Here is a 23,294-nt window from a genome sequence, read left to right on the forward strand (position 1 = left end):
ATCATGTATGAAAAAAAGACTGTGTGATAGTGTTGGAAGAAACTAGTTAGTAACTGTATATTGTGATTATAGGTCAACCTTGTTGAAGAAAAGAACAAAGTCAGCTATTGTAGAAATAGGTTTTAGGGTTGGGGGAAACTATATCACCAAAGAATTAGCTGTAACTGGGTGGAAGGACACCTACTGGTTTCATCCCCCATATCCAGCAGAGGCCTTAAGTGAGGAAGGTTGCCGGCAGGTTAATTGGTGCACTACCAACCTATATGGACTCCAATGGTCGGATGGAGAGCACACATTTTGGGAATTGATTATGCTGTATTAACAGTTGATTGAGAGTTATTCAAAGATTTATACCATGAGAAGGAAAGAATACTAAGCCACTGGACTGGCCTCCCTTGTGTGAACCTGGAGGACTATGGATGCCCTCCATATAGACATTTAAATTCTCCAGAAAGGATTCATTGTGTATACCACCAACATCCACACAAGCATTGCTCCAAATGAATGGCACGTGCCTTATATGAATGGATTCTGAACAACAAGGGGCTGATCTTCCATCATTTTTGATGAGAATTTTACAGTTTTGAGAAGAGGACTAAATGACGTATAGTTACATTGATATGTATTTATTTCATGTTCTGATAGTTAATAGTATATATATTACTCAATTATTAATTCTTTTGAATGTCATATTTTATTGAAGTTTATATATATATATCATATGAAAGTAATCGTCATAATCTAATCTTTAGTATATTAATCAATATTATCTGTACCTTTGTTGGATGTAAACCATTGATACTGTATAAGATATATTGATTATGAAAAAGTAATAAGCAATTTAGTACTGATGTAAACATTGATTGATGAAGAGAGAGAGAGAGATGGAAACAACGTATGTTACTGGTAAATTTTGTTTACTAGTAAAAACAATTCTCTTAAGGAGTCAAGCAACTGGATATTTTTGAGGGAATTTTACAATTGCTTTAGTATTTTTGATGTTCAAGAGTTAAGAAAGAAGCTACAGAGATTTAACTATTCTGAGTATGATATACATACACGAAGAAATGGTGTAAGTAAAAATGCCTGTATTATGGAATTAGGTCAAGAACTATACAAAGCCCAGTTAACTGGTTAATTGGTACTGAGAATCACGAGTTAAGAGTTATAAAACATGACGCTACAGCAAGGACACTGAGAAAAATGCTAGTCACAAGATTGACATATGAAAGGTATTAGCTTTAGGTGTAAAAATAAATATTGTTTAATTGCCTGTTACAATATTCAGACGTTATAGAAACCAAAAAACGGGTAATTTAAATTAATTTCTTATTTTTCATCTTTTCATTTACCCTACATTGCTTATTTTACTAGAGCATTAGGGTAGAGAAAATAACAGATGAAATACAAAATTTTCCTGAAAAACTAAGATAAAAAAAGCGTTTTTATTCTTAAGATGAATATTACCTTGCACTCAGTCTGACTCACGAAAGGCTTTGTAAATTCAGACAAATCTGAAATTCTGTTTACAACGTACTTGTAATGTTTACTAAAGGCATTCCATATTTCGTGAAGGTACACTTAGTTGATTCAGAATTATAGTATTTATTGTTTCAAGGTTACAAGGCAATTTTTTAACAAGTATATATACAGAAAGTTAACCCAGTTAAGAAATCCTCAAGAGCAGCTGTGGTCTTCCAACTGGCCATTGTAGTGATGCGCCAGTGACCAAGCTTTTATTGGAGCTCACTTTATCTCAGCCCACAAGTAGCAAGTTTTCTTCTCAAGCTACTGTAGAAGCAATGTTTTCTGCCACAGTCGTCTTCTCAATTATAGAGGACCCAACTTGTAGTCCACATGGCAGCTAGCTCCTGGTAATCCAACTTGTAAATGGGGATCTGCTCTAGTGTAGACAGATTAGTAATCCCCATAGGTGGTTTCATTAAGAGTTCCACCTTTGGGTCTCTCTTAGTCTGTTCCTAGGGTTGTTTAGCTGATAGCGCCTTAGCAGCTGCCAATATAGAGGACTCTCACTTCATCTACATGAGGAAGGTGGTGGGTCTTGTCACTGATGACACAGATATTAGTGGTGTTCATAGTGGTGGCAGAATAGATGATCAATAGCTGTTTGGTTTGTGTACACTACTGTAGTAGTGGTGGTAGTTAAAACCACAGTGGCAGATGTTGTTGTACAGGGACCCATCTCACCCTGGCTTATCAGAGGTCTTGTCAATTTTCGAGAACATCCCAGCTTCAGAAAGGTTTTCTTCAGATTAGGAATTCACTGGGTCCATTGATGACTTGAACACATCTGATGGGGCATTTCATCAATGGATCCCATTTCTTGTTGGCTGACACCCATGCTTCTTTGGGTAGTATCAATAGAGGTAGTGTAGACAGTTGATGACTTGCATGGAGGCTCAGCTACTACAGTCAATGAGGTGATTGTCAATATCATTCCCTCAGTGACTAGTATATCTAATGGATACTTGACTTTCGAAGGACTTACTGGTTCCAGTAGAGGCTGCTCGGCCTCTAGAAACTTTAGGGCCAACTCAAACAGCAGATGGATCAAGCACTCCCATATTGATGCATTGGCCAGCAACCCATTTTCATTTATAGGCTCTGCCATGGTGAAAGTCAGGTTAGCTTCAAAGACAAAGCATACATACTCTAAGTTGGACTCATTCTTCTACCTATCATTGGCTTACTGCATGGATAGAGCATAGTTCCAGTTGAAAGAAATGGTCGAGACTGTAAATTGGTGCCTACACTGGAGATGACTTGGGTAGCATGACATCAACCCTTACTTTTGATCATAAGATTCCTCTAAGATTTCATTTACTCTCATTTGGGAACTTCTTCCATTTAGATTTTTAGCACTAATACTAGTATGTAGTGCAACTTACAAAGCTTTCACCAAGTGGATATTGCTTTCTGTCTCACCCTATAACACTCTCAGCCTTCATATTATGAGTTATAACTAAGGTTTGTATTGAAATGACATTAAGAAAATACTCATTATAAATATTTCAATCTGCCTGACTGAAAAAAAAGTCTATCACAACCAAAAAATATACTTTGTACACCAAGTTTACATTTGTTATGACATCTGAGCTACTATTTACTGCTGATAATTTCACCTACTCAAATATTTCAATTCAATCAAGTCAAAGTATCTTCCACTAACCTCCATGAAAAACACCTAGTAACACTGTTTTATCTCAGATGTAGTGAAAGTTGCTTAGTTACTCATTTCTTCTATGAAAATTCACTACCTGTAGAATATTTCAATATTGAAATTGAAACATTCTCTTACTACCATTAATGAAAATAAGAGGTGCACTTTCATATCACAAGGTCTTAATGTATCAAATCATATCTTTTGTTTTGTTTACTGTTGCGTTGTTTGTGTAATTGACCTATTTGTGTTGTTCATATACATGTGTAAGAGCAGATACATTTATTTATAAACATACATCACCATTACACATTGTATCATACTCTAGTAACTTATAAAACTACCTTCAGCTCTCATATAGATCATTTTGGTAAGCTTCTCAGGTTACTTTCTGATTCTACAGATCGATTATTGCAATTCTATAATGTGCCTATTACAGGAGTCATCAAACTCAACTCGTTTTTCTCTTCAGGCATCAAAAAATAACCACTGGCAGAATTATACCAAACTAAGACTTTTCAGCTAGGATTAATATTCATGCTGTTACTTTTGTATCTCAATATACATTCAGAAGAAACATAACTCCCTCAGTGCATGTAGAAACAACATGCTTCTGTAGATATACAGGAGAGAATCTAGTGAGTACCAGCCAGCATCTTCAATAGTTTTCACCACTCAACTAGATCAAGTAAGTGATTTACTTGAAACATCTGATCATGTTTTGCATCAGATAATCTACCCTGAGGCTTGGAAATCAAGGGTTGCAATGCTCTTATATTTTAACCACATGGTTGCCCTAGCTTATGATGTGAATCATGTGGCTATTACAAAATTTAGTGTTTGCATTATTCTATGAAATACCATCTAACAGCTCAGACTGAAAGGAGCACAATGCCTTTCAACTGAGGTTTTTCACTCGCAGCTATGATTTTCAGTTGTGCAGATTGTTGATGTATAGGTATTACATCTGCTAGCTACAGTTGCTTTATCTTATGATGACTAGATGTCTGGTTCTACCCATGTCAATCAAAAGGCCAATGTCAGCAGTTCAGCCAACTGTCAGATCTGTCTCTTACCTGTAACTTCAGCATTTTCTCATCTGGCTTGTCTTGGACATTCAGATCTTTCCTCCTTTATCAGGTGAGTCAGTATGACATAACATCCCCATCTGCTTCTGATTCGTCTGTCTCAATCTCAGGCTCCTGGTCAAACCAGTGCACAAAAGGTTCATCAGTGACATATGGACACAGCTTACTGACAAGCTTCATAAAGTTTCAAGTGCTTCACATCTGTTGTAACTCACATGTCTGTGGACCAATCTTCCAAAACTGACCTGCTGGATTGGAGATACTTCCCTGCTGCTGGAACATATTGCAGCCCATGTATAACTAGTGTAAGCAATTACACACTACTCCATCCAGCAACTGTGGTAACACCGTCATTATTCTATAATCACTGATGTTGATGTTCAATAAGAATTTGCTGTCTCGTTGATGATATATATATATAAGCACTGCTGTTCCCAAATTCTAGTGACTAGAGTGCTTAATAATATTCTTCATTTCATCCAAACTGAATCTCAGTTTTAGTGAGAGCAGACAATGGTTCTAAATCTAGAAGTATCACACAAACCAACAAAATTGCAAACTTCTTGCTTGTTCACAGATTGAGGATAGTCTCTTACCACCATCTTAGCACGGTCTGTAAAGTCTCCATCTACACCTGCAATTTGACCAACAAACTTCATTAGAATGTATTTTTGTGGTTTTAGTTTCAAGCCTGCTTTGTTTATCCCCAAGAATACCATTTTCAGGTTCTCAGCAACTAAGCAACAAAACATCATTGAATCATTGACATAGACCAGTCATCTCTCACATTGTACCCTTTCAGTGTAAGGTCTATTAGCCTCTCAAGAGTGGTGGGCACATTACACACATCAAAAGGCATGACCCAGAACTCAAGAAAGGCATCTATAAAAGCAATCTTAGGTCTGCACTCATCATCCAGTTTGACTTGCCAGTATCCACATGCCAGATCAAAAGTTGAATCAATTGGAATTTTTCAGCATGTCTAAACATTTGTTTTTGGTAAGGAAAAGGCATCAATGCAAATTACCATGTTCATCCTTCTCAAATCAACACACAATCTTGGCATACTTTCCTTCATCCCAAGAATCATTATTGAAGATGATTAAACACTCTCCAATAACTGTATAATTCTGTCCTTCAATATTTGCTTTATTTCAGTGCTGACCATGTCCCCAGTGCTAATAAGATGCTAGTGCTGCTATGGCAGCAGTTGATTTCATGGACGTGCATTGCCTGTAGTTATGTTGTGGCGAGTGACTATTGTTTGACCCAATAGGTCAATTGGTCCCACAAATACATCAGTATACTTAACAAATGTGTCACTGAGTTACTTTCACTGCTTTGGCTCTAGATTGTTTGTACAATTCTTAACCAATGATCTTGGATGTTTTGGGAGCTGTGTAATTGCTTTTGGCTGTGGTGCAATGTACATAACCCTAGCATTACCACTAGCCTTGGTTACTTCCACTATGCTTACTGTACCTATTACAATTCCAGCATTAAGCTGAATAATGATCAATGTGGCATGTAACCTTAGCCTGAAATGAGGATTAATACAAGTTTACAACTATTTAGATCTTGTTTATAAGGACAAGAACTAAATATAGAAAAAGAACATATGCACTGAAAATTTTGGAAACTATACCTGAATATGTAAAATATGATAGTTTTCAACTGTCACATCTCTAAATTACAAATACATAAGAGTAGGATTATATAGTTAGTGATTATGTGCCATTTGTTTTTATTTCAGAATAATGGTGACCACTGAATGTACAAAAGCATCTACACATAGAATGATCTTTAGTACAGACACACACACACACACAGTCATACTTCCAATTTCAGACATGCAGCCACTTAAATACATAGTAGTAACCAGCGTATGTAATGCATGAACCCTCAAGAACCTTCATCTTGTGGTGAAGGTTCATATAGGTTTGAATGTGGGTTCTTCTGGTGTGCAAAACTTGTGACACTAGTTCTGTCACATGCTGTATTTTAGAATGAAATATACATTCTTCTGTGAAGATCATATACATCTAAATAGAAAAGTCAGTAAATACTGAGAATGAGTGGGGAGTAAGTTGCACTGAAGCAAAATAATGAGATTAAAATAAAAATAAAGTAAATTAATTAGGCTTGCTCTTTTGGTATTTAATTCTTCTATGGTAAAACATATGAAGGAAAGGTGATATCACAGGCAATACAAATACCTTGCATATTAACCATTTAATGTGCTTTTCTATAACTATACAAACTTTGCTAGTGTTCATCAAATTGTGCTACACTTTAAAACATTATTCATCTAAAATAATAATATATATCAATAAAGATCAGGGATTTGAAAACTAAACAGAAACAACTGTTAACTGAAAAACAGATGTTGCCCAATTTATCATTTGTGTTTTAATCATCATCTCGGTCAACTTTTTTGAACTTACTGTACAACTAATGTTCTTCATTTCATACTGTTACACAAAGTTTCAATGTTATAAAAAATTAAGCAATTCATTCTGTATTTGTTTTTAGTTAAAGGCAGTTTGTGGTGTTAATTTTTCCAAACCTCGATCTTTGAATTAGTTGCATCACAGCAGTTTTAAAACACTTTGAAATATATAAATAAATGACAGGTACCTAAAACTGAAATCATTCAACAAGTTTTCTAAATGAAAGTTTGAATTATGAAATGAAATGATTAGCTTAATAATTTATGCAATATATACTAACTACTGTAAAAAAGGGATTCTACAAAATAAAAAACTGCAGTGTAAGAGCATAAGGCATTTCTTGTGAGTCTCCTTCTTTAAATGTTTCCAAAATGCTAATTTACACTCAAACCAATACAAATGTTGAAAATTACATCTGAGATGTTCATTAACTAATTGTGGTGCTGCACAGATGTAAAATTTCAGAGTAAGAATCAGGCTTTAGTTTTCTTTTACAGGTTCATATCTGAAAATAAAGGTAATATAAAAATTAGTTATCTTTTTTCTAACGTTTCAAACAGATATCTTAACAATTTGTATTTGATACAGTACTCCTGTGTAAAATTAATCAAGTTAGTATATTCAATGTTTTAGTAACATCCTACAATTGTAGTAAACTGATTATTTTTGAAATAAAAAATTAGCTTGCGACTAAAATTTTTTTTCTGTACTTTTCTTATAAAACTAAAATATCTATATAAATAATGTGCTTGCATTTGTTTGGTCTGGAACTATGGTCTCCGATAGAAATAATGAAGCAGAGTAAAAATAATTTGAACTTAAATAAGAATGAGGGGTTGGAAAACCAGGAAGTAAGGATATGGCATGATCTTTTCTAAACTAGTAGTCACATGACCATGGCTTTTTGTATTTACATGTTGCACTGAGGATGATGTTAATGATATCAAACATGTGAAGTGCCCTTTTTACAACCATTGATAACTGAGTATTTTAATATATTTTAAACATTTATAGAAGTTTCCTTCAATTTTATCCATTACCATGACTTTAATGTTTACTTTATGTGTAGTTTTATTAAATAAATTTATGTCTATGTGAATTTGTTTGTCTGACCACATAAAATTTTTTCAACTAGATCAGGATTTATTGATCTAACACATAATGCCTGCAAGAAAGCTTACCTTAAATGGAATGTGTGAAAATGATAATATAAGAAAACTTAAAGGGCATGAAAACTACTGCAAATGTTTTGAGAGTCATGGCTAGTTATGTAATATTAACTTTCAACTTTTATTAATTTATTTTAACATAACTTCTTTTTGTCTTCTCTACTTATTATAAAAAATATAACTTGAACCATTAAAATATACTCACTACATTTCTTCAGTTTTTATCTCTATCATAGCAGAAATAAAAAATATATATATATTCAAAATCTGAAAATTATGTGGATAGTTAAGTTGGTACTTTGTAATTCTGACATTCCTTTTGTACCTACATGTTAATTTTAAAGTTAATACATATGAAGAAAATACAAACAGTTAACTAATCATAAACATAATGGATATACTTATTCACACTGGAATGGCATAAAACAGAAAATTACAGTTTAAACTGTGAAATATATCATCATGAACAAATTTCAGGTATATATACACATTAAAAAATAAATAATATATCTGTCAAAATAAATCAATCATACAAATATGACTCTTTCAGTCATGTAGTATGTATATAGTGTTTTTGTAACTTTAATCTTATCATAATTTCACTGAGATTGAGTGCAAAACCAATTGTATGAAAGTTTTACAACAACTGATGAATTGTTTGAAGACTTAAGATTTAGATGCTACAGTACACACACTGACATTTAAACTGAATCTAAAAATTGATAAAATAAGTAAAATGTTACCATAAATGTTAATAAGTAGTTAAGTGCAAAACTTATGCTATGAATTTCAAACAACACTTGTTACTTTAAGATATATTTAAAGGGCATGTTTCTAAATATAAAATGTAGAATTGGAACTGATACCATAGTTCCATAGATGGTCTAGGTCTAAGGTCCTTATTTCAGAAAAGTATACCTAGTTTAAACACGAGTTAATCAGCATAGGTAGCAAATGTTTTCTGTACTAATACTTACTCGGAAAGTTTTTTCCTCAGATCTTTAATTTGATCATTTTTAGAACTTAAAATTTTCTTCATATTTGCATAAGCTGCTGTCTGACTAAACTTCTTTTCTAATTCCTAAAAAAGTGACGAAAATGATGTAATAAAATTAATTGTACAAAGTAAAACCTGTTTGTAATAAATATATATTACATAAGAATACACATGATGTAAACATAAACATTATCTAAGCAGTTTGCCCCTGAAGAAGAAAGGTCAACCTTTCAAAAGCGATCAGGTTATAGGATTTTTATTCATTTCTATCTAAGTAGTTAAGTTATTTTTAAGCAGCATAGTGGCTCACTGAATGGCTCTGAGGTTTTCTCAAATACAAAATTTTAGCTCATAGCTCAATATCTTGACCGATTTGAGGTCTAATTGCAGCCATGACTATTGAGGATTCCATCTTGTTATATCAAAAAAGGAAGGACTGTTTTATAAACAGCAAGACCAAATCTATGATGAAATAAGACATATTTAAAATAAATAAAAAATAAGCCTAAAAGAAAAATGCTGCACAATAAAACAAAGCCATCAGAGCACAGGCTATAATGTATGATTATAAGAAGCATCTTGTCATTTGAAGGTGACTGTGGATACACCATTTATCAGTTTTAACCTATGTTTTCAAAGCCTCACATATAAAGAAAAATATAATAAGACAGTAAAATAATAAGATAAAAAAAGATAAGAGAGCAAGATGTGGATGCTCAAGCCCACAATGTCCCACATCTGTATCTCCTTTCACTGTCTGCAGCCAGTTGTGGGAAGGTTACTGCTTCCAGAAGAAGAGAATTGAAAAAAAAAAAGAGAGAGAGATGTAAAAATAAAAGAAAGTCCTACCATTACAGGTGGTGTTAAGGAAACCTCATCTCTTGAAGTTGGCATTTCAGCCCCCATTATGGTAGTAAAAGTTCAATTACCAATTAAGTTGTCTAAACTAGTATGATACCCATCATCCATCCACATTCTGTTGTAACTACTAATTTTTAGATACTTTTCTACCTTTCATATAAACTTATGTATTCATGTATATTGATAATGTTAATAAATACATGAAAATAGTGCCAAGAGTTAAAAAAATATAACATCTAAAATGTTTTATAGACATTTTAAGCATAATATATTTAATTCTTACTTCTTGGTATTTATGTAATCAATTTTTATTTTGTTTATCAAATCCATTTTATGCAATATATTTTATTTTGTTTATCAAATCCATTAAGTATAAATTTTGGACCAATATTTCAACTTTAGCAGTAAAATATTGTAATGTGTTACAAATTCTATACAATCTGAGTAGTTGTGAATTTATAATACAAGAATGCGAAACATTACTGTTAGGAGAGAGGAGGCTGTATATTGGAAAAGGATAATTCTTTCTTTTATCAAAAATATTTTAATTAATATCATTATTAAGTATTTTAATATTTTAATTAAGTAACTTAATTGAAGTATTAACAATTTCTAATTCTATTAGGTAAATAGTGCTAATAAAATTAATTATTTCTGAATTGAATTAAAACCATCTACATCTATAAAGTTTTCAATAAATTCATTTTCATAAAAATGAAGATACAAGTTAGTTATAAAAGTAGAATAGTTAGCTTCCATTGGAACTTTATGAATATGGATGGAAGATGTGTGTCATATTAGTTTAAATAACTCAGTGGGGATTTTATTGTGCTGTTTTACTAATATCATCTTATTAACATGAACCTCTACTGCCATAATGAAGGCTGGTAGGAAGTAATGTTTTCTTATTCACCATGCCCAATGATAGGGTTCCTTTCTCTTTTTTCTTATTATTCACTTCTTTTCTTCTGACAGCAATCACCTTCCCACAACTGTCTGTAGGTAATATAGATATGGGATGTTGTGGGTCAGAGTACCCACATCATACACTCTTATATTTCTTTTATTTTCTTATTTTACTCTCTTATTATGTTTTTCTTTACACGTGAGGCTTTGTGAATGGGGGTAAAAACTGACAGATGGTGCAGCTTCCACTGCTATGGAGGTTCCACTTCCACAGCTGCCTCCAAAAACCCAGGACACATCTTATAGCCCAACATTATAGCCTGTGCCCTGGTGACTTAGTTTTATTGTGCAGCATTTTTGTTTGTATATATCAGAATACACATGTATAGAAATTGATTAAATAGATTCAACAAAAAAGGAAAATCATGAAAGTATTATGTGATAGATATCAAAAGACTAACATTAAACGTTTTTCTAACACCTTAAGAACTTACTTTGTTATAAAAAATTCCCTTTTCTGAGATAGCTATATATCACTTAGCTGCTTATATAAACACATTTCAGAACTTTTAAATTTTTATAGAAACTCCATGACTTCTAAAAGTGAACACAACTAACAATGGTAAAGCTCAAACAATTGTGCTAACTAAGAACTTTTTTAAATATTAAATACAAATAAAAGTTGATGAGGCTTAACCTATACTGGCCAGCCTGTGCATTTTTAGGAACAAACTAGCTGTTGGTTATTAGGAAATCAAAGACTTCTGCATTGTACGAAGGACAAAGGAACTGTTACGTCACACCAAAGTCCAAGTGCAGTATTCCACTATCCCAGAATACTTATGTTAGTAATAATTCAACAATTCATTCAAGAGGAGATTAACTCCTGGCTCATGCTAACTTGCAAAAACCCTCATACCATCCCTTCACTTAGCTGTGACCTACATCACAGAGGAGTAATGACAATAGAATAATGGGCAAGTACAATCTTGCAAGGTCTAATGCAAGTTTACAACTATTCACATCCTGTTCACAAAAATGTCAACCAACAGTAAAACACCTGCACAGAAAAAACAAAACAAATAAAAAATATGCTTGGATAAAAGTTATATATTTATTCTAGTTATAGAAGGGAAAATGTAGCAACGTTTTTAACTGCTACACTGCCAATCATATTAGTGTTAAAATAAAAACATACTTTTAACAGGCAATATGTTCAATTCTCAAAGTATTTTAATACTTGGGAATACACTACATGTGCTCAATTTAATACAGGTAATTTATTACCTAATGTAGTAGGCATAATATCAGTTCCACTGAGTAAATGGACTATACTTAGTAAAAGATAATAGTTATTTTGAGATTTTTTTTTTATATTGAGAGAGAATTTAATATAGCTAATTTATTATCAAGAATGTCAGGCATGATATCAGTTCTACTGTGTAGATAGAAGTACTCAACAGAAGATAACAAATATTCAGGGTTTTTTTTTTCATTTATCAAAAGACTGAATTGTGGTTATGACAACATTACAAACCATTTTCTTGTTTTTATATTATATGATGAACTGTTTGAAGATAAAATATTTGTATACATGTCTATTTTCCATGATCTTATCAGTAAATACTTAATTTTACATGAAACATACAGCACACTGTCTATTTCCCTTCTGTATTATAAAGACTCAACCTAACCTAGAAATTGAATAAACTGGAATACTGAGGGATTACTCTAATTTGATCGATAACTGTACATAATTTTATGTTCTTTTTACAAGTAAATATGAGCAGATTCAGTTTCAAAAACTTTATCTGAATATTCCCTCAAACCACCCAAAAAAATAAAACAATAATTGAAGTATTCAGATTTAGAATTTCATTCTCATTACAATATTTTAAACTCTTGGTTTGTATAAAGTAATAAAAAACTGCTACAGCCAATTTTGATTTTTGAAATATTTATTTGCAATAGATGTGTTTATTTTTCCATCTATTCAGAAAAAACCTGTCACCACATAAAACATAGCAGCAAATCTGTGGCATTTATATGCTTATTTCTGTCTCAACCAGTTACAAAAACAAATCGACTTTTCAATAACTCTACGACCTTTACAGTACCGTATTTAGTATTCTATAGAAGGTTCGAGTGCAATATACTAACCCATTTTTGTTGCAGGCTGACAAGAGAACAATAATAATACGAATTACAAACAGGCTGTTTTGTGCAGATTATATTTTCCTTGTAAGTCTAATATGCATGCTTTTTTGTGCATTTTTATATGTGTGTAGTCCTAGCAGTCAATAGTAAAGATTTTAAAGTGTTGTTTGACCTGAATCTTTACTTCTTAAGGTGCTTTTTGCCAAAACGTTCTATCACAGTTTGTGGAATTCCTTGAGATCCCTATTATGAACTAATTGTGGTTCATCTTATGCAGATATAGAGGCAGAACAAACAGACACTGCTTGAAAAACTGCTTTTATGATCATACTCTGTTCATAAGTTAAATTTCCTCCCCATTAGATGTTTCGTTCCCCAAAAAAACAAATGTTCTAAGTATTTTGGGTAATATTGTTTGTAATTTTATATAGTTCACTATTCCTAAAATCAACAGAAAACACTGACCATTTTTTTCTCATTTCTGCTGTTTGATAAAATGTATCATTAACAGTTAACAAAGACCATCTATCATGGTTCTTAATTTGTTGTGTTTTTTTATGGGCATATGCTTTCTATCGTAGGTATCAAAAAACTTACACTTACCAATAAACTATATACATTTGGACATACACACACTTTTCCCTGCTCAAAGCAGTATACTGTTAGATAGATATTACTGAAAGATGCATGAATTTGACATCTCTAAAACTATTGTTTAATGTGTGGTTTAAATAGATTGAATAATTATATATTAACATTTTTAGGTATTTAACTGTGTTCAGCTGTTCTTCCTTTCTCTCTCTCTCTCTGTTGAATCTTGACTCTGTACTTGTTATCTAGAAAGGAGCTATTGATAGTATTTAAAGTAGAAAAAAGAAAAAGGGGAAGGGGTCTACATGTGTTTCCAAAACTTCTTGAACAGGGTCACACTGGGCATATAAAGATTTTTAAAGTATGACCTGACTGCCACTGTATACTAAAACACATTTTATTAAAAGTTCTGGACTAAATGCTGACATCTGGCAAAGCATTAGAAGCTAACAGGCTTAACATTAGTCTTAGTCATAGATAAATCAAGAGGAGTGTGGAAAAAATTTGAACTTCACATAATTTTGATTTTATTATTACTTCCAATCAGCAACCAGTTAGGCACAGTATTCCAAACCATGCTGCCAGCAAAACTGCATTGCAGAGGCTGGATGGTGCGAGTCTAACCAGCTGGCCCAAGGCTAACTGCCCTGGCAACTAATCAAATGAATGGTGGTTTTGCTATCCACATTTCCTGATACTTACCCTGGGAATGCCATGCAGCTTAAATGAGGATTGCAAAACCAGTATGGTTCCTGCAAGTTAAACACACAAATTTGTTAATCACAACCAGGACCATCGAGAGCGGCGATGCAGGAGCTGAGCCCTGATGGGAGATCAAGAGGAAAGCTCTAGACTTTTAGTAATTTTAGCAATATTTTAAGTCTTAATACCACTAAGTTACGGCTTAAAGTGCCGATTTCCTTTGTGAAATTTTCCGTGGACAAAGGTCTTTAACAATCAACAATATCATTTTGAGAAAAGAAAAAATGTAAACATCTGTTCATTTGATTGGATAATTTATTGAAAGTTTAAACACATTGTCAAGAATTACTTTAATGAGTTCAGTAATGCAGAAACGAAACATGCTTTACGTGCCTTTTTTAAAGCAAATGTTTTTATTATTTCAGTGAAGTCAATTCTCCCTGCAAGTTCGCTCTCAATACTGAGGACGGCTAGGTCATTCAGTCTCTCCTGTGTCATCGTGCTCCTCAAGAAGCACTTGATGAGTTTTAGTTTGTCGAAAGATCTCTCACCAGTGCTACTGTAACTGGCAATGTGCAGAATATTCGCAGTGCAATACATATATTAGGAAAAAAGCCATCTAACTTGTACCTTTTTATTGTTTTTAAAAGTTGATATAACCCATATCTTCACCAAAGTTTAATTCATGTATTGCCTTAAGGTGTCCCATTTCCTCTTGCATGGATTCTGAGAGATCATGTGGGTATTTGTCCACTAATCTTGCACATGCAAGTTTGAGTTCCTCTTCTGTCATGCTTTGATATTGCCACAGAACAAAGAACAATCTATTAATTTTGTTTGCAGCATCAAACCGCTTTGATACTCTGTTAATCACCGAATCAATGACAACAAAGAAGACATTACATTTGAATTCAGATTCAGGCTCATCAGAGCCATCATAAGGATTTTCTAGGATATTCTCCCCTTGTTCATCATCCTCCTCAACGACAATAAGTCTTGCTCTTTTTTTAACTTTCCATTTTGTTGGGGGATGGGGTTCAATTTTGATTTCCTCAGCAACCAGTTTCACTTCATTTAAAATCTGTGGCCATTTCCCACATAGATTTTCAAGATCGATCAAGAGCGACTCTAGATTTGAGACCTCTACATCCACTGTAGCATCTCTTGCTTGGATGATCTGCTTTCTCCTGTCAATCTGTACAAGAATCTTCAGCTACATCAATGACATAAGGATTCAAATGAAGGATGACACGTATTTGAATACACCATTGACTTCATTAATGGTTTTTGGTTTGAGGTTGAGAGACAGAATTTTCTTTAGAGCGAGTTGTATTTCAGCAAGATGAGCTGCAAATGGTCTCACACTTGCCACTCAGTCTGTCCAACGAGTACCTGACAAAGTGTGGATGGATTCGCCCACATTCTCCTTGAGAATAGCCCAGTGCTGAGGACTGGAAGAAAACAAATTGTAAACCATTTGCACTACTCCAAAAAATATAACTGCCTCCATGCAACATGATGCAGAATCTACTCCACATAAGTTTAGTGAATGGCAGGCACATGGAGAATAAATGCACAGTGGATTAACAGCACGTATGTGCTGTTGGGTACCATTGTACTTGCCAGGCATGTTGGGAGCGTTATCATAACCCTGTCCACGACAATCTTTAATAGGTATCCCAAAATGCTTGAGTGTTTCCATAATCAGGCTTGCAAATTCAGCCCCCCGTCTTCTTACACCAATCAACAAAGGTTAAAAATCGTTCTTGAACTGTAAATTTGGTATCATACTTGGTCAAATAACGAATGATGAACATTGTCTGCTCCACATGGCTAGAACCCGGTGTTGCATCAACCATGATTGAATAATATTTTGCTGCTCTTATTTCATCCAAAATGTGACTCCAAACATAATCTGCACTGTTACTGATGAATTAAATTTGAGATGATTCTGAGAGATAGTGAACTTGAAGCCATTCACCTTTTTCTTGCAAAGCTCGTATCTTTGCAGCATGTTCGGCTAGAACTGGATCATAATTGGCCAGGAATTCAATGATCCCCAAGAAGTGCCCACTATGAAATATCACCAATTTGCTGGGATGAGCCACGGAAAGCAAGCCCTCTTTGGCCAAGAAAAATTACTACATCAATTATCCTTGTAAGTATATTTCGCCATTTCTCAGTCTCGCTCATGATTACTTTGTGAAACATCACATCAATCCTAGTATCACTTTCTAACCTCCTCTCCAACTCACACTATGCTAGATAACAGTTCTTGTGTGCAGTACTGTTTTCATGTTGAGGCAACCTGTCAAACAGTTTTTTCCATTTCTGTTCTGTACCCCAGCCTTGTTTGGATGCCACGATCGACTGTGACCTTTGCAGTTGTGAGCCCATTGTATTAGAGAAAAGCCTACAAGGCAGGCAATACAAGGACTGTTTTCCAGGACTGAATACAAGCCATCGTCTGCTCTTGCTTTCGCCATTTGGTGTTCCGACTTTGAGAACAGACATTGGAAATTTTCGTCTGGTAAAAATCATTAAGGAAATCTTTTGGGTGTGGCAGAGGCCCTTTCCGAATCACGTCTTCTATATATTCTTTAGTTGGGATGTCTGATAGGCAAAGTCCAATATAAACCCCATATGTTTTAGGCTTGTTTTCTGTTGAATGCTGGCTCTTGTGGCCTTCTTAGGCCATCTCTGCACATGCTTCTGTCTGTGTTTCTGGGCTTTCTGGCAGTTCATGTTGATTTTCTATGTCAAGCCTACTGCCATGATCATAATCTCCAGCGGTGCTGGCATTAACTGAGTCTGTTGAGGTAGGCCTATGTACTGGATCTGTATGCTGCTGATCGTGCTGGAAGCCAACCTCAAATAACGTCCGACAATCCCTGATCACTTCCTTCTCCCTTTCTTACCGAGCCTCCCATTCATGCCTCTTTTGTGTGCCGGATTTGTGCTGGTGAGATGACATGACGGAAATTCTGGAAGGAATGAAAAAAAATTTAACATCTAAGACCAAAAACCCACCTAATATTTCAGTGGGTATTTGGTTGGATTTTTGGACAAAAAAGCTCCACGTTTCTGACTTTTTACTCCTCCTGTTCATGATTTCTGACTACCTGTGAGAGTGCTTTGTTAGTATATAGATTATAGGTACTTGTGTATTTTTCCTTTTAATGCACAAAACATTAGCTGTTACACTGTTAAAGCATTTATTATAACTTAATAACACATGTATCTATTCTAAGGATATATAAAGCAAATAAAATAACATGTTATGCAAAAAATGAATACTTGGGTTTTTGGGTTTAAGTTGTTGGGTACTAATCCTCATTTTTTTCAGATATAAACTTTTATAGTAATTTAATATTTCATCATTAAAAAATTATAAATCACAAGGAATTATCTTTTATGAATATTTGTCAAAAAAATGATGAAGTATGCTGAGAAATCTTCAACTAATATTCAATAGTAACTCTACTGTAAATATCTGGAAAAAGATATATTTTTTAGAGTATCTACAAAAGAGTATAGCTATACTATAATCATTTATTCCTTATCCATTCTGTTATATGTTATGAAACTAAATATATTTTTCTATTATTTTTATTTTAGATATTAAATTTTTGTATACATATTTTATTTTAAAAATTTCTGTTTTAACTCAATTTGATCAACATCCACTGATTATTAACGATTTGGAAGTGTCATGAATCAACAGGAGATGAAAATGAATAATTTACAAAATTCAGTTAGGTTAGGCTAAGTTAAGTACAAAGTTTTGTTGTTTTAGTTGTGCTTTATTTAAATTAAAACTTTAATTGAAAACTTTAATATTGATACAGTTAATAAGATACTGAGAATAAGATATTGATAAGTGAATACAATAAAATACTGCATTATTTAACAAAAAACAAATCATTCTTTTGATATTAAGTTTAACCTTGATGCTTAGCCTAATATGGGTGTTATACTAGGCCTAAGCGGCAGCCAGTAGGCTGATCGAAAAAGTTAAAACCTTGGCTTTTAAGTCTTTAGGCCATTTGCAATATTAAAAGAAAGCTACATTGCTACTAAGAAAATAACCTGATATATATGTAATTAAGAAAAATTAATGATTAAACAATTACTTACGTTTATTTGCATTGAACACTTAACAACACGGAAGTATGTGGTGATTGGGCCCTGGCGCATGGCGTCCCAGATGCAGAACTGCACATTACACGAGGTTTAGCAGGAAGGAGGTCGCCATGTTCTAAATTTAGAATATTTGACAGTTGGCAGAAGTTATGCTGGAATTTTGGCGGTGCGATGGAAAGCGCTTGCAGTGCAAAAATCTCTCTTTAGTGTGAAATTTTTGTCTCTGACTTTAACTCGAAAATCTTTGTTTTTACTATCAGTTGCATTAGCATCACCAGCAGTTTTTAAATGTTCTGTTGCTATAACTATGTTTGAAGGAATTTCCTTTATTCAGTCCAAAGTTATGCTATTTTCCATTTTGAACTTGGCTTGTAGACTAATTTTGTATCAGTTTTTCTGGTCTATGGATTCTTAGCTTAAGAGTATGCAAATTTTTAAAAAGTCGAGTTTAAAGTTGGGGTATTTTTTATGGGCCCTTGGGCATGCACGGACCCCAGGGTAGTTGCCCTCTGCACCCCCACCCCCCTGATTACAACTACAATAACTTTCTATACTCAGAATATTGCAATATTAATGACTTAAATGTATGTATGTATCATGGGTGTATTGATGCTTGACAGTAAAAATCTGAAAATCTTCCTTCCTAAATATGTACTAGCAATTTTTTCTAATGCCTTCCAAGTTTTACCAGCAAAACTGCATCAGTAATGAACAAAATCTATATACCCAGATTCCAAAAGAAGCCTACAAACTTGTTCATGAACTCGTTATCAAAGACCCAAAACAAAATTTGCACATCCTCATCAAACCTTCTATCCTTGTTTAACCTCACCACAAAATTATGTTTTAAATTCATTGGCCCCCACCTATTGTCCAGTTTATTGCATCCGTGTAGGTGGAACACTAGCAAACACATTTATAATTCAACTGAAAAAAACAGGCCTTAAACACAGCCATCATCAAACTCTTATATTGGTTAAGATATGCCAATGACATTTTCTGTGGTTTCAACTTGTAGGAAGAAAAAGAAAGGTTTTCAAACCAAATTAATTACATACATCTCAACATTCATTTTACAATTGAAAATTAAAAACATTCTTCATAAACTTTTTAACCCTCTATATCATAAGAAAACAATGAGGATCAGAAACTAAAATTCATAGAAAAGCACCAAGTTCAGAATGATACCTTGATTGGAAATCTGCACACTCCATACAACAGAAAGTAGTAACCTTGAAGTGTATTACGTAATTATGATTTCATATATGCTCTGCAAACAATTTAAAAGATGAACTACAAACAATTTCTGAATTTTTCATTAAAAAACAACTATCTGGAAGAAGTTTTGAAAATATGACATATCTAAAATATACAAAAGCATCAAACAAACACGAAAATACAAATCTTAAAGATGAAAACAACTTCAACTTTATCACAACTATAATTCTTTGTGTTGAACACATCAGTGAAAACATAATTGGATTATGAAAATAATTCGTGAAGAACACAATATTAACATAAATATCATAATCACACAAAAATCAGGTATTAAAATTGAGAACATTATTACTAAGAATAACTCTGCTGAAAATAAAAACAATGGAGTAATCTGCAAAACGAAATTCAATTCATGTAAACACATTTATATTGGAGAAATTGAAAAATAGAAATGAACCTCAGAGTTAAGGAACATCATAAAGGACCCTCAAAGAAACAAAACCTGTTAACACTGTGAACATTGTTGAAATTACCTAACGAGAACCAGATATCAACAGAAGAAAAATACAGCTGAAGCACTAATGATAAAGTCATCAAAGCCAATGCTAAATAAATATCCAGGAACCTCCTTTATTTATATTAATACTTTAACCACCTTACTTTACTAAGCAAAAACTAATTCAACTCCTGCAAACTTGTTCTCACCATCACAAGTCGGTAACATTCTCTGGAATTCAACTGTCTTTTTAAGATTACTTCTGCTTGATGATGACTAGATGCTATGGGTCAAACATTTATAATTATTACAATCAGAACTAGCCTATTGTAAAAGTTGCTGTTATTGTTTTTTGAATTAACTATTCAATTTAGTAGGTTGTTCCTCACTAAGTATAAATTGCTTGGTTTCTAGTGTTAACTTCTAGCCTTGACAACTGTATATATAACTAGAAAAAAGTACAGAAGTTTTATAATAAGATATACTATTTATATTAATCTTATACAATAGTACTTCAAATGGGCGAAAAGAGAAAGCAGGATGGTTGGTGAAATTTTTGAAGCTGAAAAAAAGTGGTTGGGTGGTTTGTGATATTTTTGAATTTGAAAAAGAAAAGAAAAAAGAACCTAACTGGTTTGTGTATAATTTTAGATTAGGCTAACATGTATCAGCCTGAAATAGCCACTGTGAATTTTTACAGTTTATTAACTAAATTCATAATAATTGTAATCACACAGTTTCTTACTATAATGGCAAGACAAAAAGTGTATTCAACATGTAGGTGGTTATTTTTCAATCATGTTTAAAGTTTAAGTTGGGGAACAACCAAGTTGATTAAGATGAGACTTAATGACATTGCACTTTGTTTCACTGTTGCTTTGTGTTGCATCTTGAAGAAAGAGAAGGTAAGACATTTGTCATAATTCTAGGCAATTGTAAAAGTATGTTTGTTTGTTTTGAACTTTGTGCAAAGCAAGTCTTCACCACCCACCACCAGCTCTTGGGCTACTCTTTTACCAACAAATAGTGGGATTGACCGCCACATTATAATGCCCCCACAGCAGAAAGGGCAAGCATGTTTTGTGGGACGGGGATTCAAACCCACGACCCTCAGATTATGAGTCGAGTGCCCTAACCACCTGGCCATGCCAAGGCAATTGTAAAAGTACTGGAGCAGTTTCAAGTCTACTAGTCTACTACAAGGTAGTGGGATGGTTTTGGGCTCTCCTGAAAAGAAATGGGATCTTATCCCACTTCAGGCACTGGTCTTATTTACTAGATATTTTAATACCTTTTTTATTTTCAACAAAGAGAACTAACACATGACATCATTAGGTCTGGGAAGTATTTGTTGTTATTTAAAAAAAATTTTATTTGTTTTTCTTTTTGAGTGAAATAGAAAAGAAACAAAGAGAATGGTTGAGAAATATTTAAAAATTGACCTAAATGTTGAACACAAACCTTTCCTTATTCTCCTATAAAATGAATAAGATAAAGTAAGATCTTAGAAATCCTGAAGACTCTTGAATCTCAGATGTATGTAGGCTGAAAAATTAGTATGTGTGAAACTTGGTTTTCAGACCAATGTTTATGAGCATATTATGTAACAACATAGAATATAGCTGTGTCAGGTACTGTTTTTTACATCTTCTAAATTTGGGTTTAAAAGCATATGATAGATATCATGATTTATGCTTGAAGTGTCTGCCTTTCAGATATTGTGAGATTTATGATTTAATAATTTTATGCATGCAAATACTAATATGGCAATATACTGTTTCCTGATTGGAAACAGTCAAGATGGTTAAATGGTGAAATAAATCTACCTACTTTTTCTGACAATTGTTCAAGATAAAAAGCACTACTAATCAGTATACGTAAACATATAAGGTTTCTGTTAAAGTTTTTAACATAACATAATGTTTTAGGAGAACATGGGATCTATTGGTCCATCTTGGCTGTCCCATCCTCTAAACAAAACTAAAACTATTGATAAATAAATTTAAAAAAACAAACTTAAAGCCAACCTTTATCATTCATATACTTATCAGGCTTTCTCTTAAACTCACTTAAATTTATTGCCTCCACAACATCCAGAGGCAACCCATTCCAAAGACCAACCACCCTGTTAGAAAAATAAAACTTTCTTAGCTGAAGATGAATCATACTGTGCCAAAATTGATATTTGTATACTCTAGTCCTTCTACTCTCACTGTTCAGTATGAAAAAAAAATATATATATAATGCATCGACACTATCAATTCCCTTTACAATTTTAAACACTTCAATTAAATCCCCTCTAACCCTTCTTTTTTAAAGAGAAAACAATTTGAGAGATTTCAATCTCTCCTCGTATGACAACCCCTCCACCCCAGGCACCATTCTAGTAACCCTCCTCTAAACCTTTTCCAACAGTTCAATATCCTTCCTAAGGTAAAGAGCCCAAGATAATACAATAATTCAAATGTGGCCTAAACAGTGACCTATACAATGAAATTATAACTTCTTTAGACTTGTATTCAATATTTCCGTAGATACAACCTTAAATCCTATTTGCCTTACCACTAACAACAGCACACTGCTTGAATGGTTTAAGAGACTGATCAACTATTACACCAGGATCCCTTTCTTTATTGACACTGTTAAAGTAATTCCCATCCAAATTATACTTATAATGCAAATTATGACAACTCACATGCATTATCTTGCATTTATTATAATTAAGATCCAGTTGCCATTTAATTGCCCAACTCACTAAATGATGTACATCCTTTTGTAAATTAGCAGCATCCTCTTCACAGCTAGCAACATCAAAGACCTTAATATTATCTGCAAATTTAAGTAACTTAATGACGATTCCTTCATTTATGTCATTGGTGTAAATCAAAATGAGCAAAGGTCCTAAAACTGAGCCCTGAGGTATCCCACTTGTAACATTAATCCAGTTTGACTGAACTCTATTTGTAACAACCCTCTGCTTTTGTCCATCCAGTCACTCATCTATCCAATTTCCTAACTTATCTTCCACACCTATAGAGATAATTATTTTACAAGCCTTTTATGTGGCACCTTTTCAAATACTTTCTGAAAATCTAGGTACACCAAATGTATACTTACCCTCATCTACATAAGCATTAACCTTTTCAAAGAATATCAAAAGATTAGTAAGGCAGGATTTTCCCTTAGTGAAACAGTGTTGTCTGTTCAATAAAATTCTAAACTTTGTTAAATGACTTTGTAAAGTATCTTTTAACAGACTTTCCAAAACTTTTCCCACAACTGATGTAAGACAAATAGGCCTATAATCACTGGGACAATTTTTATCCCCTCCCTTG

The 23,294-nt window shown here is 33.3% G+C and overlaps 1 protein-coding gene across 1 annotated transcript in view; it reads right to left on the reverse strand.

Annotated features, from left to right (window-relative positions):
• Positions 1-6,482: 6,482 nt before the first annotated feature.
• Positions 6,483-23,294, reverse strand: part of LOC106466220 (leucine zipper transcription factor-like protein 1) — an 85,875-nt gene continuing 69,063 nt past the window's right edge. The window contains exons 9-10 of the mRNA XM_013926469.2: positions 8,866-8,969; positions 6,483-7,224 (exon numbers count right to left, since the gene is read on the reverse strand). Coding sequence (XP_013781923.1) covers positions 7,200-7,224; positions 8,866-8,969 — 129 coding nt within the window. The 3' untranslated portion in view covers positions 6,483-7,199. The remainder of the gene's footprint in view (positions 7,225-8,865; positions 8,970-23,294) is intronic.

This window comes from Limulus polyphemus, unplaced genomic scaffold, assembly GCF_000517525.1.
Source record: "Limulus polyphemus unplaced genomic scaffold, Limulus_polyphemus-2.1.2 Scaffold2190, whole genome shotgun sequence".
In the NCBI taxonomy this organism is placed as follows: domain Eukaryota; kingdom Metazoa; phylum Arthropoda; class Merostomata; order Xiphosura; family Limulidae; genus Limulus; species Limulus polyphemus.